Below are 25094 nucleotides of genomic sequence, written 5' to 3' on the forward strand. Positions count from 1 at the left end.
GCTTCATTTTATGTGGAAACTTGATAAAGTTCTTTGATTAATATAAAGTTCATAAGAACAGCATTTATTTGAAATAGAATCTTTTGTAACATCATTATTTTTAATGTCATTATGATCAATGTAATGCATCCTTAATTGTTTTAAAAAGAAGCCTTCTGACCCAAAACTTTTGAACGGTAGTGTATAAAACCAACCTGACAAACAAACACACAGCAACACTCAAATATATGCATGTAGAGTTTTTTATTTTTCTATACAGATTATTGTGTCAATGACACATAGTATGTATCTATAAACAAATGTTTCTCAAAAGTACATTTTCACTAATGCCACAAGGTACAGAGATATCAAAATGATTTGTGATTGCAAAATCCACCTTAAAAATGCACCAGAAATTGCTATATTCTTGAGCTGTGCATATCTGCTGGTATGATGTGTGACCAATGTCTATCAACAGACATTTTGAGTCAAACCAAGCAGGATATCTGTGATTCATAATTGGCATTTCCAACTGATTTGAACAAGATCTGAAAATAACAATTGGTTGAATTTGTGAAACGCACTCATTAATCATGTTATCTAACCTGTGTCGACCCACATGACAGAGGCTGTTTGCATCAAAGCTCAATGCTGTTGCATGCTGAGCTGCAAAACTGGATTTGCTCCTGTGTGCCCTGTGGCTCTGTGTGGAAAACTTGGGAAAACACAGCTGTAGAAATTGCAGTACATGTGTGGCATTGGCTTGTAGATTGTATACTATATTTTACCTTTCCATACATTCATCTGGGAGCCCTGCTCATGACAGAGAATGATTATCTCACTCCTTAAAGAAAAGATTAAAGGCTTTCCAATCATATCACTCTTGCATTTCCTTATTGTGCATGATAGTCACTATACAATGCATTGATATATATATATACACTGTATATTCCATTGAACAAACTGAATTGCATGCATGGTAAGACAGAGATGTTGAAAATCACAAGGGAATCAGAAAGATTTGTGTCTTTCATTCCCCAATTTCAATTAAACTGGAGTGATCCTTATGACTAATATATTACCCACACAACATTGCTACTAAAGTGGCTCTTGTTTTTTTTAATTTTGTATGCAAATGAGACTTTGAAAACACAAACATCTTAGCAGATGTCTTCAAACAAAGAAAAGACATTGATGGGGCATTCAAAGCATTGTCACAATGTATTCACAGCACTATTCCTTTTCCGTAACGTTAAACAAAGCACAGTGTTGTGATGACCTGCATGGAGGGAATGGACATCTGAACATGTGGTATTGATTTCAGCTGCATACCTACAGTTCTGACTGGAATTTACAGGAATCAGGACAAGTTCATCTAAGTATTATGTCAGTAACAAAATATTTCATTTTTTAATGCAGCCAGTTTATAAAATGTATAATTCAGTGCTTAGTTGTGATTTATTGCCAATACAAAATTCTCATAAGTGCAAATGGTCAATTTTCAAATCTCTTTTACAAATAATTGAGCTCATTTGGTCCATTTACTGTAGATGTTAGGGGAGGTACACTCTTCATAGTTCATCCAAGGTAAACAGAGTGTTGGCTTTAGACATTCGTGATCTCTATGCTCGAGTAACCGTGCATGGGACTGCCCTTGGTCCTTTGCAGGATCTTGATGCGATCTTCTCTGGGTGGTGATCCACACCCGCCTTGAAAAGTGAAGTCCCTCCCAACAGCGACCAGTGGATTGAATCTCAAAGGGCTCTGAGGAATGACAGAAAGGCTATTTATCTTTTTACAGATTGTTAACAATAACATGGGCGGACAAAGTCCACCATTTGTCTTAATTTTGACAGACTGTTTTGTGTCAATAAAGAACAGCCCCTACCTTGCCAACTTTTTGCTTGGGAGAAAATCCTTCCTCAGTTTTGCGGCAGTTTGAGGCAGGTGAATGTGTAGGAGTCCCTTCTTTCCTGTAGTCCTGAGCCTGATTAGTTCTGCAAGACAGAAATACTACTGTCACCTGTCACACTCTTAAGATCAATACAGTACTGTTCAGCAGAGTGCTTTCTACACGGCTATACGCAACAAATAAATAATCGAAATACAGGAAAATTAAATACTGATCTGAGTTGAGATGGGGGAGGGTAAATACTGCAAGTAATTCGAGGCATTTGTTTATTTTTCAGCTAAATATTGAAATTAAAAAATGCTAATAATTTTTAAGTGCCATAAAACTTTAGCCTACCAAATCAACATTTATGTAAATAAACCTACCTATCATTAAAATTCATTGTCACACATGAAAACCTCTTTGTTTTTGGCAAATGTAATATTACAACTGTAGAAAAGCTGTTCCTGAGATTCAATAGGCTATCTTATTTTGACAAAATGTAGGCTACAAACACGAGAAATGTGAAAGTAGCGCCGGTCTTTTTCGGATGAGCGGACTAATACACAGTGCTATGGACGACCGCTGGATGACGTGACTGACAAATCTCAGAATCGAGCATTCCAGTCAGAGTGCCGCATAATTTTCTCTTTGAAAATGTAATGTTTCTCCATTCAAAGAGACAGGAGCTGCTACTTGCATGACTGAAATAGATTCCCGAGAGACGTTTCAAAGATGGCCACCGAGTGGTAACGTTATCCATTATTTTTCACGTAAGAGCGGGCGTAAATTGAATGTGTCTGGCTTCCGGTGTCATCAGCTTCCAATTCTTTTTAGAGGTACAAAACAGCTTACTTCCGCAATTTTAAAAAAAATATGTGGATAATGGCACAAGGACTTTCTCTAATAAGTTATCTAATAACTATTAATTGCAACAGCTTGTCATATTCATATGCTACTAAAAATGACTATGAAATGAAGCTGCACACACCTTGCTGGGTTGAGGAGCACTTTCATTTCCTCGTAAAGATGACGATGGATCATGTGTTTATTGTTAGGTATGTCAAGAGCCTTGGCCATGCTGTCCGCACTGAAGGTCGGATCTAGAACCATCACAGCTCCATGGATGCCACTGTTCTGAAGGCTGTCAGCATACTCCTGCATAAAAGACAACATTCAACAGGTTGGATATAATATGACAGTAAATGTCTTACTAAAAATATCAAACCTAATAGTAAATGCTAGACTTTTTTACATTAAGCGTGCGTTTAAGTATCCAAATAGCCTACTTTTGGGGCCAATGTATATTCCCTACGGTTAAAAAGTTTGGGGTCATTAATGTTTTTATTATTATTATTATTATTTATCTTTTATTCAGCAAGGATGCATTACATTGATTTAAATGCATTTAAAAAATCTAATAAACACTATTCTTTTGATTTCACAGACAGGGCTTAGATTAAGCCAGGATTAGGCCTTAGGTTAATTAAGACATTTAAGTAGCTTTTATAAATGTGCCTAAGAAAAAACAGTACTGCTGTGCATCTTGAGACAAAACAGTGGCACTGACATATTTAAGTTATATCAGTGTAAGTTGCTTTCAGTTAAAACATAATTTTAGTCTGGGACTAGGTTTAAACCCTGTCTGTGAATCCGGGGGTCTATTCATCAAAGAACCCTGAGAAAAAAACAAAAACAAAACATGGTTTCCACAAACATATAAAGCAAAACTGAAAATCTTACCAACCTCAAACTTTTCAATGATAGTGTACATGAAATTTTTAGGTCTTACCCACCTTAAGATCAATGTCTCTGATCCATTTAATGACACGGTGGCTGGTCCAGACCACCGGATCCAGATCTCGATTCTCACACTGAGCACGACGTGCCTGTATAATCTGCAGAGAGATGTTATGATAAACGCAAACTGATCAGTGTATTTTACAATATCACCAACAATACTTGCATATTTTCAGAGTGAATGTGAGTATACAACGAAATCTTGCCTCTTTGTCGAAATTAAGCATTTGCAGAAGTTGAATGGCTGATAGGATGCTGGTAACATGAAACTTGTTGGTGATGTTGAAGATGGTTTCCAGGTCTCTTCGTGTGATCGAGTTCAGCACTCTGCCGTCCACTAACTGGTTGTGGAAGACCTGTGAGTACTGGGGGAGCCCGACGTCACCCAGCCAGGTCTGAGACACCCAGTGATGATCCATATCAGCAGCTTTGGAAAGTCTGAGTGAGAAAAATGAAACGCAAAACCAATGCCAATGCATTCGTGTGTGTGTGTGAATGTAATCTAATCTGAGCAAGTGTGGCCGCTCACCCTCGTCCATTCTCTGCTTCTCGGTAGTCCTCAATAGCTAGACGCAGCTTCCTGCGGTGCATGGGGCTGTTGATTCCCAACCCCAGCTCCAGATCCTCATCGGTCAGCCCCAACAACACCTGCAACAGGAAGCAGCTCACTGACATCATCACCTAGGTCTTCCAGTTTAACAGAGTAATCATTAACTAGATTCATGTCAGAGCACATTGGAAGCATCAGGGAAGTAATAGTACTAAAGTATAATCAGCAGCCGCAGAATTGAAAATGTTATCCTAGAATATCACTTAATCAAGGAGAGGATTATAAATAGCTTATTAGTTGTATTTATTTGCGCTTTTGCTTTTAAAAAGGGTTAAAAATGCACATGGTAAGAACAGGACATAATAAAGAGGAGAAGCATTTACCTTCCCACTCTTGACATTCTCAGAGCAGGCGCGCATGTACATGGGCATTGCCATGACAACCTCCAGCCAGGCCTGCACAGTGAGCGCCCTCCACAGAGACATGGGCTTGCTCCGCGTAAGCTCCGCCTGCTGCAGCCGCTCCAGCTGCTCCTCGCCATCTGATAGGCTGGGCTGGGTCTGGCTGGAGAGGCTGTCTGAGTCTGGATTGGTCAGGAGGGGAGGAGGAGGGGGGGCAAATTTAAGGGGTTCAGAGGGGTTGAGAGCAAAACAAAAATGCCTTATCCATTTTGCACATAAAAGCTTTTTTATTGCTGTGCAGGAAAAGCACCCACCTCCATATCCTCCTGTTTAATTTCAGTATTTTCTGCTCTTAAAAAGCTTCTTAAATGACTCATTGCTTTCTAGCAAGAACTGACAGCCACGATTAGGCCTGCGGTCAACATCGACAGGCCTTATCTATCCTCATATAACCCACACACGCTCTGAAACAAAACCACTTTTACCACCTCAGACTTTCACTTCAAAACCACTTAACTTACTTCTCCTTCCTGTGTGAAACTAACATTGAATTCACTTGCTTGTATATGCTACTAACAAGAAAATCTTACAGCATTTTTACTGTAACAGGAATATACAGTAAGTACATGGTTGTCAGTCACAGGCCTTTTTGTTTTTAGTGGATTGACCACAATTTAAAAACAGTTAAAACAAATTACTATTTCAGTCTTTAAACTTCAAAATTTCACATTTAATTCAATGCTTTAACTTGTCGTTTCTTTGTTATTTGTGAAAATGCTGCTCACACTTTATATTAGGTGCTTTATCTGTTTTATAAGGGGCAGTCGTGGCTAATGGTTAGAGAGTGGTAACCTGAAGAGTTGCGGGTTCGATTCTCAATACCGGCAAGAAATGACTGAGGTAATTTCCTAACCCCCCATTGCTCCAGGTGTGTGCGTCCACGGTTTGCAGTGTGTGTTCACTACTCATTACTGCTAATGTGTGTGCAATAACTTGGATGGGTTAAATGCAGAGGACAAATTCCAATTATGAGTTACCATACTTGGCCAGCACATGCCACTTTCACTTTTCTCTTACATTAAAAAGGTTAGGTGCAATGTACTTATTGTGTTTATTAATTGTAAAACAAAAGACTTGCTGCTATTGAGGTGGATTACGGGTAAGGTTAGGCACAGGTTCAAATGTAATTACAGAAAATATTTACATGCAGGTATTTTTAAAATATAAGTACAACATAAAACATGTATTTACACTATGAGTGCATTATATCAATTGATTCATTTAAATATCAGTACATAGTAGGTGAAGGCGCTTGCTATAAAGTGGGACCGTGAAATTTACTTGCAATTCCTGAGTGAAAATTCTTTCAAAGTAAATAATCCGTGTATTCATTTAAGACTATTTGATTAAAATCATACTGTTTTTATATTGTTGTAATTTATTTTCTTTTAGACGTTTAGAAGTCACCAGATTTTATTAATGCCATATAATTCACATATATAGTTCCATGTCGACACCAGCAGGTGGCGCCATTTAAACTCTTAACTGAGCTCATATTGCTGCAGTGATGTCATCCTTGAAGACCTTGACTTTCAGTTGAATCTGAATTAATTAGATATATAGCTAATTAAGTACATTATTTGGTTTCTAATATAGCCCTCCTAACGCTAAAAGTGTGTCCTGGCAGGTATAAAACAAGATTGAAATCACCCTGAGGGTTCAGACTGAATCATTCTTCTCTCAAGGCTTCATCAGATTTTAATTAGCTGAAAAAATTACCTCTATAAGACTCATTATTTGATGGGCATCGGGGCAGAGGACACCTATTTCGAACCTTTAGAGGAAATAGGCAGGCGTTCGTCTAAGCAAAGACGGAGCCTTGACCTTGTTCGAGACATCTGAGAGCATCCGCTGGCTTATGGAAAAAATGGATTTTAATGGAGATCGCAATCTGTTTCCATTTCAATTAATGAGAAGGAGAAACCCTATTGCTCTGAATTTACTGTAGCATGCTCTCCATCATGCTTCATGAGGCTGTGTATAGAAAACTCAAATAGGCCAATATAATGTACTTTTTTGTGATATATAAATATATAAACCCTAATAAATGTGTAGCGTTTTAAACTAAATGAAATAAAGGATCAGTTGGTAGTCATGAGATGATGTTTGGGTAGAAAGTGCACATGACCGTGCTCATGTTTTGGATAACGGTGTACATGATAGACTGGTTCCAGTTGACATATTCATATGAGTTATGAATGTAGTGAGTTTGGGGCATTCTCATCCACTGAGGTAAGACAATGTTAGGACACGTGTTAACACAGATGGTGGGAACGGGGTCACCCCAAACCATGGCAACCCCAGAACAAGAGGGTTAAGAGGAAACCATTATGACAACTTGCACACAAACACACACACAGGGTCAAGAAGAAAGGCACATGGATGTTGGGTTATGTGTTTTTATTTTAAAATAAGTTTATTTTAATTGTTTCTTTTTTCTTTTTAAATCTCCAGAGTGTTAAAACCTTCTCATCAGTCTTTCTGTAAATTCAAAGATAGTCTGGTTTCATTGAAATGACCTCTTTCCTAATCTTTAAATAAATTCTTTAATAGATTTAATCTTATATCTCACAATCTACTTTACAAACCTTACAACATAAAATCATTAGAGTGACATGAGGAATGAAGTTCAGTTTTAATTTAAAAGATCAAAAAAAAAAAAAAAAAAAAAAATCAGTGCCACCAAGATGCAAAGGAAAGCTTGAAACGGAAAGAAATATGTGATATGTCAGCGAGACAAGAGTCATGATGACATCATTGGGTTCAACATTAATGGAAAAGAATGTTATGAAGCAGGGTGTGTTGTGAGTTCTTACAGGCATTATATTTGCACACTTGATAGAGCAGAGAAAAGAATATTCCTATGTATTTTCTTGTGTTCTTCTGCAAGATGCACTATGACCCTTTGGCACTTTATTGATGTAAGGTCAGCACCTGGTTTAAGAATATTCCAGATCCGTGTTTAAATAGTGGAAACAAACTTTCCCAATATCACTTCAAAATCAAACGTAATTCCTCGTAGGTTATAAAAATGTGAGATTTTTTTAAATATGGAAACAGTCTAATAAATAATGCTACATGTTTTTTAGCATAAAAGGGGCAGGTGATCTGAGAAGAATCAGACCACGCAAAAATAGCTCGACAAGGCCAGTCTGATGCATGATGTAACTTTATAACTGAATTACTCCATCCTTTTGCAATCTACCATCATAATGGAACTAAACTGCCTAAAATACGATTTATTCAGTCTTTCCAGACAATAAAGTACAGATTTTAAGAGGTTTTCATTTCACATTTGTCAAGATTAAAAAGATCCTTGGTGCAGCCTTGCAAGATGACATAATGCATAATAAAATATTAGCTTTCAAATGATCATGATCTCAGTTTGGCAGCTGTCTGAGTGTAGCTCTTGAGGTAAACACACAAAATTCACCCATTAAGATGTGGCCCATTCTCTGCAAAGTTTTGCGGGCAAAATCCAGTAATTTCATGTGAGGTCTAAAAAGTTCTCTACACAGATTTTGCTAGTGTTCAAGGTCCACCAACAGAAAGCTGTTTGGTTTGAAAGTGACTGCTGTGTGAGCTGTGCTTCTTACATCGCTGCATTTCTGACGATGGGCATTAGACCTTTTTTTGCCCGCAAAATCTCACAGAGATATTTGACCGCAGCTTTACGCAGATGTTCCTTAGCGATTAGATTACTGAGGTGAACAGCTAAGGCAAACATTTAGAAAACCATCTTATCCGGATGTAACTCCTTAGATCCTAACATTAAAAGTGCACTCAGTAATTTTTGTTAATATTGTGCTGACTGCCATAGTTCGCCCAATACTGAAAATTACGTCATCATTTACTCACCCTCATGTTGTTCCATACCTGTAGGCTATTAGTTTCTTTCTTCTGTTGAACACAGAGTATCATGGTAATCAAACTTGACTTCCATAGTATTTTTTTCCACCATTAAAGTCAATGGCTACCGCGTCGACTGTTTTATTGTCAGCATTAAATATATTATTTTGTGTTCAACAGAAAAGATAAACTTATACAGGTTTGGAACAACCTGAGGGTAAGTAAGTTATGACAAAATTTTCATTTTTGGGTCCCTTTAAGGCATATTCACATTTATTACTAGAAAGAAACTTTAACGATAACTATATTAGCGTCCACACCAACGGACTCTATCGTTCTTCTGTTTATTATACATGCGCTGCAGTTCTGTAGTCTGCTGCTTTAAATGCTCATGCTCATTAAAACAGGATGGATTCTGATTAGCTGTCCATGTTTTTATCATTCATCAGCTGAAATTATTATTTTTTTAATATTGTTTCTCTGTGCCGTTATCATTATAGTTGGTGTGGACTTTTCTTTTACATGTAGAATTATTTTTAAACTATCGTAATAGTTATTGTCCTCGGTGTGAATGAGCCTTATACTGACACCTAGTGGCATGAGCATTAAGTTTAGAGTAGAAATGTCATGTTTTAAGTAAGCCGAGAGAGTGAAGTGAAGAATCCAATAATAGGTAAATTACCAAAATAAAATAAATAACATTAGCTGGTCATGTGATCTCAACATGGCCGCCCATGCAATGACCCGCTGACATAAAACAGCTTTTATTTGGCTCACATCTCATGTGATCATGTTAACATTTAAAAACTTTCATGATGGGAAAAATGACAGAGTGCACCTTTAAATCTTTCAGATGGAGCTCACGCTATGGTGTATGAAGACAGCCTGGAGCTCTGGGTTCATGGTAAAAGCAGTCATGAAAAAGAAGCATTCCACATGAAGACATCAGCAAACACAAGGTGCACAAAGAGTTCCTATTTACAAATGCTCAGCAGTAATTCAAGTTTCCAGTTCATAAAAAAGAGACATATTACCACAAATAAAGCATTATAACAGCATTAACATATACACACGCAAATGATCCCATGTATATATTTATATCAATGTAAACATATGTACATATGCATACATATATAAATATATATTTCATTTACATAGATGTTTTTAAGTGTCTTTATGTACATTTCAAGGAGGCAGCAGTTCTTCCTCTTTCCTGTATTTTTCACGGGGAATACATTTGAAGGCACACACAAACGCTTATGCACGCTCGCGCACACACATTAACTCATACATTTCCAGGCGTACGTCCACACACACACACACACACACACACACACACACACACACACACGCAATAGCACTATCACCAGTCAGCATCCTCCTCTATATAGTAATCAGGGGTGGAAGTACCATCAAACAGGCCCGGATCCAAGGACTTGCGTTGAGATTTTCCCCGGGCAAACACTCGAGAAAGTGAGCCGAGACTAATCTTCTCCTTCTTCTTCTTACGCTTCTGGTCCTCGAGGTCCTCCATGGACTGAAGCAAGAACAAGAAAAGGCAGAAACAGAGACAGCGAGAGAGGAAGGAGAAGAGAGAATAGAAAAGTAATGGTGGACATATGGGGGCAGGTCAGTCATGTGGTTTCATCAGGAATCTCAGGAAAATCTGCCCTCTCTCATCAGCACTGCTTCAGGGGCCCACACACGAATTATTATTTTTTATTTTTTTTACCAAAAACTGCAGTCGTTGCTATAAAAAAACCTAAAGAAAAGTATTAGACCACTCACAGAAATAAGATTGGCAGAAATAATAGTGATCAATATGATGACTGTTCGAACGGAAGTCCTTTTCATTTGAAAGAGCCAATCACCTTTCTGATTGGCATAACATTTTTGTTTAGAGCAATTTGATCCAAAAATGCTAAATTTATGATACCACTATTGTCATATTTTGTTGTTGACTTCAGTCTTTCTAAAGCTGCCTAGGGGCATTAACAATATGCCACCACGTGTACTCTCCAGTCCCTGCTGAAACCAATCTAGTTTGCTGGATTAAGCTGGTTTTCCAGTCTGACAATCTGGACAAAAACCCCTCGAAAACCAGCAAACAGAGCAGCGTGACCAGGCCGGCAGACCAGCAAACCAGCATAGACTGGTTTCATTTTTTATTTATTTTTTACGAGCTGCATTAAAAAAAAAAAAGTTAATAAAAATGACAAAAATCTTCTAACACATATGGAGATCCCATATTAATTATTATAAAATGGATGGTTGGTCACTGGGCATTTTGGTACATCATGTATAAATGTTTATTGCTGTTTCTACCAGCTTTGTTATTGGTAACTAAAACTAAACAGAAAACTATTAAAAACTATTTCCGGCAATTTAAATGAAGCTGAAATAAAATATAAATAATAGAAGCTTTAAAAACGTAACTTAAAAACAAAAATTAGTAATGTTGCCTTGTCAACTTCTTGAAATAAGTTGAAGTACTAAAATTACTCAAGCTGAATTAAAGCTAAATAGACTAATTAAAAAAAGTACAAAAACTAATAAAAATGACAAAAGCCCATAATTAAACTAAAACTGAATTCAACTAATTAACTAATTAAATTTTTTTATATAAATACTATAAATAATCACAAAATAATGGTCTTTACAAGCCAAATGTGCAAAACAAACACATTCAGTTCAGTCTTGTGGAGCACGACTAATTCTTACAGGTACAAACTGTATCTTTTGACGTGCCCCTGAAGCCATGCTGATGAGCAGCGCAGGGACTGAATATTTGAGAAGAGTGAAGGTGGAGATAAAAGCAAGTTGGGAAGGCTGTTTACTTGGTCGGGGGTGCCAGGCAGCTCTTACATTGCAGAGGGAGTGAGTCCGGTGGCGGGGCGAGTTGATGTCGCTCGGGGTGGATGAGCGGTCGCCATCGGCAGCCGAGGCGTCGGAGATGACGGAGGGCTGGCGGGAGTGACAGGGGCTGATCCTCAAAGCAGCTGTGGAGACAGGAGACAGGCGGGTGAGTGGACTAAAGAAGACCTTTGGCGTATCTTTGCTTGCTGTTGTGTAGGCCTGTACCTTGCCTGTCAGCGGGGTGTGAATGGTACAGTGTCTGTTGACTCTGTCTGATTGCCGCAGTGAGGGGAAGATCTGCTTGCATCACCCACTCCTGACTGCCGTTCACCACCGGCTCTGATGGCACTGCCACCGAGTGACGCTTTGGCACGTCTTTATTGAGAGTGGCCAGAGACTGCTTTGCCTGAGGTACAAAAACAACATCAGTTGTGATCACTATAGAACCTTTATACAATTGGGTCTATAATTAAGAGGATCCAAAGTTAAAATGCTTTGATTTTTATATTTAATAAAAAAAATCATTACAACTGATATTATTAGAGTATCAATGTTAATTTGAACTCCACAAGTTCATGTAAAACCAGATGATCATGTTCTCCAGCTATACAAATAAGTGTCACAATTTTGAGTCTGTTTAGTGACCTAAAAATACTTTACATACTAATTTTTATAACTTATGCTATATATATATATATATTTTTTTTTAATTATTATTTATATATATTAATTTATTAACATATATTATTTATTACTTTAAAATAAAGTTAAATACTTCTTAATATTCTAACTGTTCTTACATTATAAAAAAAAAGTTTTTATAAACCCCCCTCCCTGTACATCAATAAGGTTTACACTCTTATCCATTACTCAGTATATAGATGTTAAAGGATATAAAACATCTTGCCCCTCAGATTGCTCAGGGGGAAAAACAGTGGATTTCAAAATCTCAGTGGGAGTGAAATCATTAGTATGCTTGAGATAATGTATGTATGTGAATACTGGTGAGGGACACAGGCACAACAGATTAGGCATATGAAGTGAGTAATGATGCTATTACAGCTCAGTTGACAGCCATGTGCCTCTTCATGGGGATTTTTGTGTGACTGCATGTGCCCGTACATATGTTCGCACATTGTATTGCCAATCCAGCAAAATGTAAAATTGCATAATGCAGATCGGTTGGGGTTCCATGATCCATCTGTGGATCTTAACTGATGAATGTTGAGACTGATATATCGGCAATCAGAGCCACTGAGAGGTAATTCGAGAGCCTCTAATGATAAGAGATGCAAACCGTCAAGAGGATGAGTTAAGACAAGATAAGAGGTGTGAGTGTTTATGGCATTGTGGGAAGTGGAAGTGTGCGTCTGCAAGAGAGAGAGATCAAGAGAGATGCTATCTCACCATGGTGAGCTCTGCCTCTAGCTCTTTGATTCTGTTCTCCTTCATGTCTATCTGGGAGCGCAGGACGCTGGCTTGTTCTGTGGCCTCTTTAGTCTGCCGGCGCAGGTCCCATTTCTCTCTCTCCAGCATGTCCTTCTCTTTTGCCAGAGTCTTTACCGCGTCCTCGCTCTCCTGTAGCACAGCACAGTCGGCATCAGTCCGTCACACACATGTAAACACACACACACTACTTTTCTTTCAGCTCAAAAAACTATCAGTTTGTAAGTGGATCTGTCAACATATTGTCAAATGTATCAAGAATGAAGTTCCTCCCTAAGTTTCCTCTAATACAAAATTTGTCTTTAAGATCATGTCAGCCAATGGTAAATGTATCAGTCTTTTCAAATTTACAATTATCTAGTGCGACCCTGAACAAAAAGAGAAAAAAGATAAAATAATTAGATAAAGTAAGGATTGGCAAGTTTCGTTTTTGAAAGATTGTTTCAGATGACACGCATGAAGCAAATTATAAGTGAACTGAAGAGTCCGTGGAGAATTTCATGCACACCTTTCTGTGCTGGTCATAATTTCGAATGAAGTCTCGGAGCTGCTCTTCTCGGCTCTCCAGTGTGGTGTAGAGCTGCTGCATCTGGTTCACCAGGTCAGCCTTTTCTGCCTTCAACCGCTTCCGATCACCCTTCATAGCTACACACAAACATACACAATCATATTGAGAAATGCAGCAATAATATTCACTTTTAGCACATTATAAGTATATAAACAACCGAGTGCCTCCTACATCATAACATTCACATTTTAGTGTTTGGACTTTTTGTACTGTGGCTGCAACACACACACACACACACACACACACACTAAGGCTTTGTGTCCTTGAATGACGCGTCTGCAGTTTGTGCTCTGACCTCTATCTGTCAGATAAGAGTTGTGGACATACAAAATGATGGATTACCCTGTGCGTGTACAAAATAAACAGTCAAAACCCAGTGTCTTGTTAGGCATCTTTTGATGATTATTATTATTAGTGGCATAAATAAAGCACTATGGTGTTGTAGTTAAAAATTGTTCTGCTCAAAACAGCCTCCAGGGGGCACCAGCTCCACTAGAAACATCCCACACAGGGGAAAAAGACTTGTGTGTTGTTAACATTAAACAAATGCATTTTATTTCAAGGGTTTAATTAGAGAGGAAATGTGAGGAGTAACACCTCATAACAATTCCATATCATATAACATTTCATTTAGAATCTAAAGCTTTCTGAGGTTTGCTGTCTTGTTGCTTGTAAAAAGTAAATCATTTATTTGACTTGAGGTAACTGTCTCGTTCCCCCTCAAACTGAAGAAGTCTCCTCATTCAACAGTCAAACCTGTTTTTCCACTATAATACGAGAGCCGTTGACATTCATGAGCACACATGCACCCTACCATCCGTCACCTCTGTTTCTCTCCCCATCTCACTTTTCTCCAGAAGGGCCAAAAAGACTCAAATCTGATAAATGGTTTTGTTTGTTGAAAACTCAGCTTGACGCAGTTTGTCGTATGTGAAATATTTGTAATGGACTGGCAGGTTGCTCCAGTTCCTGTTTAGGTACTACAGGTGTTACATTACAAACTAAATGACTAAGTGTCAAGTAACACGGTTGACCTAGTGTAAAGTGTGTAGATGTAGATCTCTTTTAAAAGTGTTCAAGAATTTAGATAACAATTTGATGTTATTTCTATCAATTACTTTGCCCAACATTTTCATATCTGAGTCATGTACAGACTAAAATATGACAAAAGAATAATCCATTTGACTGACTTAAGATATCCATTTTAAAAACAGATGCCACACTTAATAAATGTAAGAATGTCATTTCGTTAGATAGCAAAAAATGAAACCAAATTCCACTTGTTTCTAAGAAAGACAGCAGATTAAATGGAGAGCAAATGTAGACTTATGTCTCTTGCTTCTCATATTGTTCTCTTGAGAAAAATGCAATTGTCAAGATACCAAAGTCTGAGATCAAAAGAGATTTTAATATGAATATTAGCATTACAATTTCCGTAAGCAAATTGTTTGTGCTATGCTGTTTATAGCTATTTATTCTTGCTGTATGATAGCAATTTTCTCATTTATGTCTGTTTTTATCTCTCCAAGGAATTTAAAAGAAACATCTGAGAACTTCATTAAATGTAAGAAATACAAATATTCCTCTGAGATTGTATACACTATTGTTCAAAAGTTTGGGGTGGAAAACAGTAATATTTGTGAAATATTCTAACAGTAAGGGTTTTCTATTTTTATGTGTTTTTAATTTATTCCTGTGATGGCAAAGCTGAAGTTTCAGCATCATTACTCCAGTCTTCAGTGTCACATGATCCTTCAGAAATTATTTTAATCTGATTTTGTCTTTAATGTCACTTTTGATCAATTTAATGCCTCCTTGTGGAATAAAAGTGTTAATAAATTAAAAAAAACTGACCACAAACTATTGAACTATAATGCATATAAATTGGTAATCACTTTACAACTAAAACAAAAGAGTTACTTTGAAACTTTTATATGTCGGCGCATAACAGTTTACCACATTTCAAAAACCCTTCTTTCACACGTCTTCCTAAAAGCAGCCACAGTTCACACTGCAGGAACTCATTGATAAGACACTTTTAAATTAATCACACTGTGCATCAACACTAACCATTTTTTCTAGCACTTACATCCTCTGTTTATACAAGTCCCTCAAATACACTAAAAAAGCACATTACACCCGAGATAAACAGATAGCTGATAAGATAAGCAACATCTCTCTCTCTCTCTCTCTCTCTCTCTCTCTCTCTCTCTCTCTCTCTCTCTCTCTCTCTCTCTCTCTCTCTCTCTCTCTCTCTCTCTCTCTCTCTCTCTCTCTCTCTCTCTCTCTCTCTCTCTCTCTCTCTCTCTCTCCTCCCTCCCTCCCTCCCTCCCTCCCTCCCTCCATCCCTCCCTCCCTCCCTCCCTCCCTCCCTCCCTCCCTCCCTCCCTCCCTCCCTCCCTCCCTCCCTCCATGTGTAAGGGGGACTTTCCATAGATATAATGATTTTATACTGTACAAACTGTATATTCTATCCCCTAACCCTACGCATCGAAGAAAACTTTCTGCACTTGTACATTTTCAAAAAAGATCTATGAGCTGTTTTCCTCATGGTAACGTGTACAAATGTACCCACAAGATAAAAAATTACTGGTATTACTATCTTTGTGGGGACATTTGGTCCCCATAATGTAGGGAATACCAGGACACACACACACACACACACACACACACACACACACACACACACACACAAATGTGTCTTACCGATCCAAAACTTTTGATCGGTAGTGTGTGTGTGTGTGTGTATATATATATATATATATATATATATATATATATATATATATATATATATATATATATATATATATATATATATATAAATATAAAATGCAGTCAATCGATTAAAAAAATTAACTAATTAATTTGACTTTTTTCTGTAATCACGATTAATCACACATAACATTAAAGATTTTAATATTTTTTTATATTGTAATAATTTCACATTTAATCTCCAAACTAATGTTGAAACAACAAAGACAGAAGCCTATTTTTTAAATATTTGTTTAATGGCATCTTTTATACTGATCTTTTATCATCATACTGATGTCTCTGAAGTTTTTTTGCTCTCAATTTTAGCCATTATAGCCATTCAGCATTACAGTATAATCAAAAGCTATAAATTGTAACATTTGTTAGGGTTTAAAAATATAACAACTTAATTTAAGTGAACTTGAAACAATCTTCACAGAAACCCATTACACTAAATGTCACATTTACCCTATGCCCTACAATATATCAGGGCTCAATTTTGTTCTTTTGGCCCAGTTCAGATTTTTACTTGCCCTGTCAAAATGCACAAAAAGTTTTTCAAGTTATTCAGTCAAGAGCAGTGAATGATTTTCTCTTTTTCTTCTTTGATTATCCTTAATGATAGACAGTAGCAGGTCTGTCCGTTCTTTTTGCCTGTTCAAGTCGCTGTCTGAAGCGCCTTTCTGTGCGCACGAGTTGTGTGTGTGTCACACAGACAGGAGATTTAGAGATGCGCACCAGTACTGCACTACATTCTCTTTTGTGTCTTATCGCACTTGAATGGTTTAAAAAAGCATTTGCTTTTTGTTATCATACAATGTACCGCTAGCCAAAGGATGATGAAAAAAAAACGGATGCTGCATTAATTGTGTTAAATATTTTTAACGCGTTAAACTTAAAAAATGAATTGCATGCTATATATACAATATATATATATATATATATATATATATATATATATATATATATATATATATATATATATATATATAAAACACAATTGACTAGTTGGTATTTTGCCGACCACTGTGATCCATCCCTATTACTGAAACAATGATTTTAGGTAAACTCAGGCAGTATTGATGTGTCTAGGGAGGGTGAAGCGCTTGAACAGCACACAGGGGGGATTTCTCTGGTAATCCTGCAATATTGGCTTTGTGATTGGGGTTCAGACCTTGTAAGGCCTCCTTGGCACGTTCCAGCTCCTGCTCCTTCTCCCCCAACTGCACCTTGAGCTCGGCGGCGGACAGCGTGTCGGCCGAACAGCCGCCGTGCGAGTCCTCCAGGTCTTTACTCAACATGTCCTTCATCTGTCTGAGGAGGTGCACCTCCTCCTGTAACTGAGCCACCTCCTCCCTCAGCAACACTATAGAGACATGGAGAGAAAGAAATCACTTAGTAACAAGTAGCTCTCAGCAAGTAGTTGTAATGCTACATATTATTTTATATTTCTATGTGGCCAGCAGGCTAAGAGGAAACAGCATAATTATGACAAACAAAGAGTGGCTGTTAAGATATTTCATGTATTTACTCACTCTTAAACAATGCTATCTTTCATTCTTTTTAATCACAGAGAAGCAGACCACATAATAAAAAAAGCGCCATTCAGATCTGGAGGGGGTGAGAGACAATTTCTGCACCGTTTTCAAGACTCTTTCACAGAGTCAAGGGAGTTAGAGAACAGACACATTAGGAATGAGAGCGAAACCACAGCAACAAGAGCGGGACTCAGGCCCACTTAAAGCAAAACAGCAGCAATTGGCAATATATCAACAAATACACAAGCAAAACTGTTTAGGCATTGAGAGACAGGAGGCTGAGAGGACACAAATGTTACAGAGCCTCTTTTAATAAGCGGAAGAGTGGTGCCTACTTTGTTTTGAATTAAGAAAAAAAAAAGCATCCCATATCTCAACCCCGCACTGAGAGTGCCTATAAACCAGAGCAAAGCTGATTGAAGGACTTTCAAAAGCTCATGTGGCGACTTTCTGTTTTGTCCCACTAATGTGGCGGAAACATCATCGAGTCATGAAAGTAAGCTGAATTAACCGAGCTGCCAGTCAGGTGCGCTCTGCCTCTTCTGATACGCTCAGTAAGTGAATAAATTAAACGGAGGCCTTCGCTCAATGTACTCTGCATTACCAGGCAACAGCTGCAACATCAATCTTTTTCAGGGGAAACCAGGGAGCTTATCAAGTAATAGAATTCAATTAACTGTAAACTATAATGCACTAACACTGCAGCCTCGACAATAAAAGCCCAACTGGGATGAAATAAATCTACAGCACTTATCAGGAGCAATCAATACAATTAATGAGGTATTTTGCTTGGAGTGCAACATGGTAATGCAAAATACATCCCGCCATGCATGTCATATGTATTCATATATATATATAACTTTTAAACACTTCTTACCTAATTCAATTATTATGGAAGATATACTAATGAAGTTGAATTAAATTTAAGGGTCTAAATACGAAATATTGATTTAACCTACTAAATATATATTTAGCATGTAGTATTCTATTTAGTATACTGAATAATTATGTAATATTTATTTAGTACAATCTGAGAAAATATAAATATATGCACATTTTCTGCTGTTTTTATGAAAGCAAATTTAAGACATTTTCAAGACCTTTTCAAGACTCAAATTGAAGGGAAATCAATACATCAGTATGTTATCTAAATGTAAATGTCTAGCGTGGAACACAATGAGTTCTATTAGCAACATTTTGGCGTATGAAAACAAAACTTTCAACAGATATCTATTATTTTTTAATTAATTTTACAAATAAAAAGTAGCTTGAATCCCTCTGCTCCCAACCACTAGAATATGGAAATCTATTTTCCTGTACCTTCTGATCACACCGCAAAAAAAGGGATGTTCTTCCTCAGTCTGGTTGTCTAAATATTCTTATATCAAGAAATATTTACTTGAGAAGCAAAATATAAAGTCTTAATCATAAAATCATAAAACAGGTTTATGATTAAAACAATAACAAATATCTGCCAATGGGCTCAGATAAATCAACTTAATCCAAAGGCAAGTTTTCATTACTCATTTACAGATATTTGTTCTTGTTTTAATCATTAAAAAAAATTCAAGACTTCATTTTACATTTGCATCTCAAATAAATGGATCAAAGATGTTTAGATATTTGTATAGGAAAACAGGACAAAAATACTGAGGAAGATGTAAAAAAAATGTCTGCAATGCATGCAACATTTAATGCCATGACTTTTTAAGACCCACAGAAACCCTGTATATATACTAAGAAATATATATATTTCACTTTTAAACACTTCCTACCTAATTTAATAGAGCAAATTAATGATCAAAGATATAATTACTTTGAAAGTTGTATTAAATCTGGGGGTGCATCTGCATCCCGCCTTGCGTGCAGTAACCGCTGGTACCTCACCTACACTTTAATGTGACATGACATCACTCGGTGAGTGCACTTCCAGATAAAACTGACAATTAATTCACTTCAACCAGCTAAGGCGTAGTCCGATAGCGGTGGATGTTTTAAAGCGATCCCACTCTTATGCCGTGAACGTGCGAGACAGAGAGGGGGCCGGCCGCGAGTCGAGATAGCACCAGGTGCTCGAGGTATTTCTTCAGCCTGCCATTGACAAGGTGAGCGTCTGCAGCGCGACTGATAAGACAGAGACAGGGACAACCCATTGGTCAATGTCTGCACCCACCAGCAGGCACAGGCAAGACACTGGGTTTCAACATGGCACAGGAAGCTTCCTTTTCCTGGAAAGTGTCATCTTTCATGCTGCCGCGTTGGAGCCCAAAGCCACTTATTCGTTTGTTTAACTTGGCAGAGACATATTTGGGGCAGTGGGTCCAGCTGTTGTCCCGCTCTGAGCTCCAGCACATACACAAAACTTTGGCTTATGACCAGGATTTGTGTGAGAACTATGTGGTTTCTGCACTCAAGCAGCAGTTCAGCTGGTCTGTGCCAAACTCCTAAATGCAAAGTATGAATCATAAAATTACACAGAGTGCGTGGTCCTCCATGTTAAGGCTCAGAATTTGCAGCAAACACACACCAGCGTCAGTCTATAAAAATGTCAAATTCATGATGGGATAAACAAAGGTTCTCTCAATAACAAACATACTAATCATTGAGTGAATCAACGCTGATCTCTGACATGCTGAAATACACAAACAAGACACTATTCAGTTCAGTTTTACATCATTCACAGTGTCCCCGAGATACAAACAAACCAGCAGATCTTGAGGAAAATATAAGAGGTTCAAAAACAAGTCAATATTGCATCAATGTTGGAAAAATGTCAGTTTAAAAACCAAAGCATGTTAAATTTACTTAATTACACTGCACCGTTTGACCAGAAATGACCATTGAAATTATTTAATAATTTTACCGGTATATTATCTTAAAGCTTCTGTTAATCAGTGTTGTTAAAGGGTTAGTTGACCCAAAAATGAAAATTCTGTCATTAATTACTCACCCTCATGTCGTTCCAAACCCATAAGCCTGTACATCATCTTCCGAACACAAATGAAATGAAGATCTTTTTGATGAAATCTGAGAGCTTTCTGTCCCTCCATTGACAGCTATGCAACTGACACTTCAGCACGTCAAAAAGTTCATAAAGAGATTGTAAAACTAATCCATATGAATTGAGTGGTTTAGTCTAAAATTTTCTGAAGAGACACGATCGCTTTATATGATAAACAGATTGAATTTAGGCTTTTATTCACATGTAAACATTCACCAACCCACAAATCAGTTGTGGTAAATGGAAGCTCAAGCATGTTTGCTTGACTCGTGAACCAATGAGGTTCATTCTCCTGTTACGCAGCACGTTTGAGCTTCCACAAGAAACAATGAGGTTTGTTCTCGCGCATCAAGCAGGTTCGGGTGAGCTTCTGTTTATGTTCACTGATCAATGTTTATATGTGAATAAAAGCCTAATTTCTGTTCATCATATAAGTGATCGAGTCTCTTACTAAACTGCTCAATTAATATGGATTAGTTTTACAATCTCTATGAACTTTTTAGAGCAACAAAGTGTCCGCTGTCAATGGGAAACAGAAAGCTCTCAGATTTCATCAAAAAGATCTTCATTTGTGTTCCGAAGATGAACTAAAGTCTTACTGGTTTGGAACATCATGAGGGACAGTGATTAATGACAGAATTTTCATTTTTTGGGTGAACTAATGCTTTAACTAAAACTATAAAAAAAATGTTTTTGGTCAATGAAATTTAAATCACAGTTTACACAATTTACACAAAATTACTAAAACCTAAAATATAAAAATAAAAGTGAATTAATAAATACACTTTCAGTATAGTCTATATAATATACTATATAATGGCACCATAATAAATTAGATGTCGCAGCCAATGGTGTGATACGAGGGACAAAAGCCGGTTTTAGTTACCCAGATGAGAAGACTAATGTACAGACGACAGAGAATATTAGGAAATATCTGACTGCTGAATAAATCAATCAGAATCAAGTATTTCAGAGTATTTATGTAATAAAAATATAGGAATGAATTATCAATCCAAGTATTATCTGGCATCCAAATGTATATATAATTATTCTGCTTTATTCAGGACCAAGTTGTAATACGAGTTCAGTCTATTTGAAGAGTCTTCCCTCATAGAGTTGCATGAAATCTCATCAGAACTTCATGAAAGGAGAGAGTGTATCTGAGTCTTCATGCTGTGAGAACTGAGACTGATACACACAAAAGCAATCAGGCCCCTAATTCCCCAAAATGCAGTTCAATCGATTCACACTGACGTCATGTCTCCATCTCACTTATCATCTCAAAAGCCAAACTAACCATGAGCTTCAATGTGTGGATAAATCAAAGCAAAACTGAGCCGTGAAAAAATAGCTATGGATGAGTCTATATATAAAGCATTAAAAGCTACTAAACTTTATATTTGTAAAAGATTTTTCTAGAATTAATTTCTGCCAAGTCTGTTATTCCAACTTGAATCAAGCACCAAACACTTGTTTAATTTTCATTCTATCACATTCATAAAAGAGGAAGATTACTTAATTTAATAGGCTAGTTAAAATAATGACAGTAACCAGCTATATAAACTTGTAGCGGCAGCAATATTTTCAACTCCATGGATTGTCTTTATCTCTTTTTGGCCTGCGGTTCTGCAGTTCTGTGATAAACCATTTTGTAAAGGGCTAAACTCAAGAATGCATGTTTCAATGGATCTGTAGACAAGTTCTGATGTATAACCGTCTCCAAACAACCTGCACACACGCAACTGGGTCCTTAGGCAACTCAAAAAACAAAACAAAAAAAAATCCTCAAAGTGAATTCATCACTGAAAATGCGCGGAAGAGGAAAAACTAAGCATTATTTGTAGCAGGGAAATCAATCCCTGAGTTGGTTCTCCAAAACCAAAGTGCATCTTTACATGTCAGAGTTTAATGATGTTCATGCAAACAACATAGTGAATAAAACGGAACGATCCACCATGGATTAAACATGAATCAACCAAGGATGTACAGTGACGGTAAGCCCAAATAACCCATTAATAAAAAATGCAAAACATTTCCTCAAGACATGGGCACAGTGTCTGTGGCATTTTCCCACAATGCTTTCCCAAACTAGCGTTGATGCTGGCTCTGATATGACCGTCTAAGGAGCTCTAAACCCTGAGGTTAAAATTTGAGAGCCCATTTTGGGGGGAGTCTAGGACCATACAGCAGCATGGGACTCGTGGTGAGCTGCAGTGGTTTTAATCATTAACATGAGCGAACAGCATGTTGTGGAGAGTTCAAAAAACCTCTCGCTCTGAGCCTGTGTGAGTCAGAGAAGGTGAACTGATAAAACACAAAAGAGAATATCATTAAAGTGGATTATTCTGATTCTACCCTATTCAATCTTGTTCTTAAGGCTCTCTTTGATTTCTGCTTTTCCTTTGAGATATTTTAATCAATGCAAAGGAATGTTTCATCACATACTTTTCTTTTTCATCGCATATATTTTACATTTTGTGCTTAGGAGCACAAGTTCACAGCAAATACAGAAGCTGGGCAGTATGCGTCCCACGCATATATGAGAAGCAGCAGTCTTTGGGGAGGTTGGTGTAACAGTGTAAATCTTTCTGAGGATATTACATGCTTTAAAACTTGTGGGAATCTGCCTTTAATGTTACAGGTCAGTCTGTGAGTTCTTTTGAATGGCCCTTTGTTCAATAGTTAAATACTGAAAAACAAGGCTGGAAAATGTATGTGGTGAGTGTCACACGCTCATGTGCAACGAAAAAGATTCAGGGTCTTAACAGCATGGTGTTCAATAGCTCGCACATGCATTAAGCAGGGCAACTATTGGCACATTATGTCCCAGCGGACCAATAACTGGCTTCTTAGCGAGCAGTTCGACTCTGATGATTATGAATATAATTGACAGGCACATAACATGATTCTGTGGGCTGCAGAAGGAGACCAGAGGTTGGTGCCTTGATGATAAGAGCCACTCTTCATCTGATGGATCACGCTGCTAATGCCTCTTAGGCTGAGAAGCACATTACAGAAGCACAAATCACGGCTCTCGTTTGTGGCTTGAGAGGAGAGCAGAGGTCGAGAGAGGTAGAGAGTGAGACTCTTATCCTGCTGTGATAGCAGTGAATCCAGCCACACAGGCTCCCTGATCTCCTGTCAATCACTCCTCTGGTGAAAACACAAAATACATTTGAAAGGTTAATTAAATTAGCATTTCACATTATACTACACAACAGCCCTGTTGAAAAGACCAGCTTCTGTTGAATTTAGGATGTTTGTGTGGGTGAGGGCCAGGGATCTTAACTAGCTTAACCAACACGTCTTCCTTGCAGAAATCGTCAGATATTTTTGTTCCATGACAATTTGTAGAAGATGGTACAAACAAAATGATGCAAAAAATATATATTTTTAAACTCTGTGTTTTCATATGACATACAATATCATGATTTCACCACCTCATACAGATCATTTTTTAATATCTATTTTTGTAGGGGAATATATATTTTTGAACAAACAGAGAAACAAAATAAACACATCACTAGTCAAAAACCAAGACACATAAATGAAAAACTTATAAATAAATAATGAATTCACACAAGATGTATTCATCATTAATAATCATATTTTTTCAGTAGAGTATTCAGTTGCCAGTTAGATTATTTCATAAGGAAATGCCAGCAAATTCATTAAATTCACTGGTAGAATAACTTTACCAAATATTTCATTATTTGTGTTAATATCAAACTAAATGAATTAAAAGCAAACAAAACATATATTTTAAATATTTGTTTCCTTTGCATGAATTATCCAACATTTTACCTAACATTAATTCATGCTTAAGTGAAACATGTTTTAAAAGTGCTTAACACATCAAGATATTATTTACATTATTACACATACATTATTATTGGTAAATAATATGGATATTATTTGTACAATTGGTGTAATTTCTATCAAGCTATCAAAAAGCAAAAATAAAACAGTATATATAATATAACACACACACACACACACACACACACACACACACACACACACACACACACACACACACACACACACACACACACACACACACACACACACACACACACAACTTTGTTCACACACAACAACCATCTCCCTAGTATTCCTCATTTGTAAGATGTTTTGAATAAGAACATCTGCTAAATTAATTAATGTAAATGGAATTGTAAACAGTGAGCCAAGCCATAACTGCAAAACACTGTCTCAGAAGACAAGCTTGTCAGAAACAGTAAATATCAGCTTGATTTGGATTTGGATTGTTCCTTGGAACAACTGCCAAAAATGCTAAACGACACTGTTACTAATACATCAAGTGAAATGCATAATTCTAAGACATTTTTATTAATCCGGATGAAATATTTGTGTACTCCACATAAAACCCCAACATGA

General features: G+C 37.1%; 1 protein-coding gene across 4 annotated transcripts in view; it reads right to left on the reverse strand.

Annotated features, from left to right (window-relative positions):
* Positions 1-225: 225 nt before the first annotated feature.
* The window catches only part of kaznb (kazrin, periplakin interacting protein b), a 166017-nt gene continuing 141148 nt past the window's right edge, over positions 226-25094 (reverse strand). For all 4 annotated transcript variants that reach the window (XM_081357171.1, XM_081357170.1, XM_081357172.1 and 1 more), the window contains 13 exons: positions 17329-17520; positions 13341-13477; positions 12794-12964; positions 11612-11792; positions 11396-11529; positions 9941-10067; positions 4604-4803; positions 4200-4318; positions 3877-4108; positions 3667-3768; positions 2862-3028; positions 1868-1976; positions 226-1743 (listed from right to left, as the gene is read on the reverse strand). In XM_081357171.1, the coding sequence (XP_081213297.1) occupies positions 1585-1743; positions 1868-1976; positions 2862-3028; positions 3667-3768; positions 3877-4108; positions 4200-4318; positions 4604-4803; positions 9941-10067; positions 11396-11529; positions 11612-11792; positions 12794-12964; positions 13341-13477; positions 17329-17520 (2030 nt within the window). In that variant the 3' untranslated portion in view covers positions 226-1584. The remainder of the gene's footprint in view (positions 1744-1867; positions 1977-2861; positions 3029-3666; positions 3769-3876; positions 4109-4199; positions 4319-4603; positions 4804-9940; positions 10068-11395; positions 11530-11611; positions 11793-12793; positions 12965-13340; positions 13478-17328; positions 17521-25094) is intronic.

Source organism: Scardinius erythrophthalmus (assembly GCF_964197995.2).
Source record: "Scardinius erythrophthalmus genome assembly, chromosome: 25".
In the NCBI taxonomy this organism is placed as follows: domain Eukaryota; kingdom Metazoa; phylum Chordata; class Actinopteri; order Cypriniformes; family Leuciscidae; genus Scardinius; species Scardinius erythrophthalmus.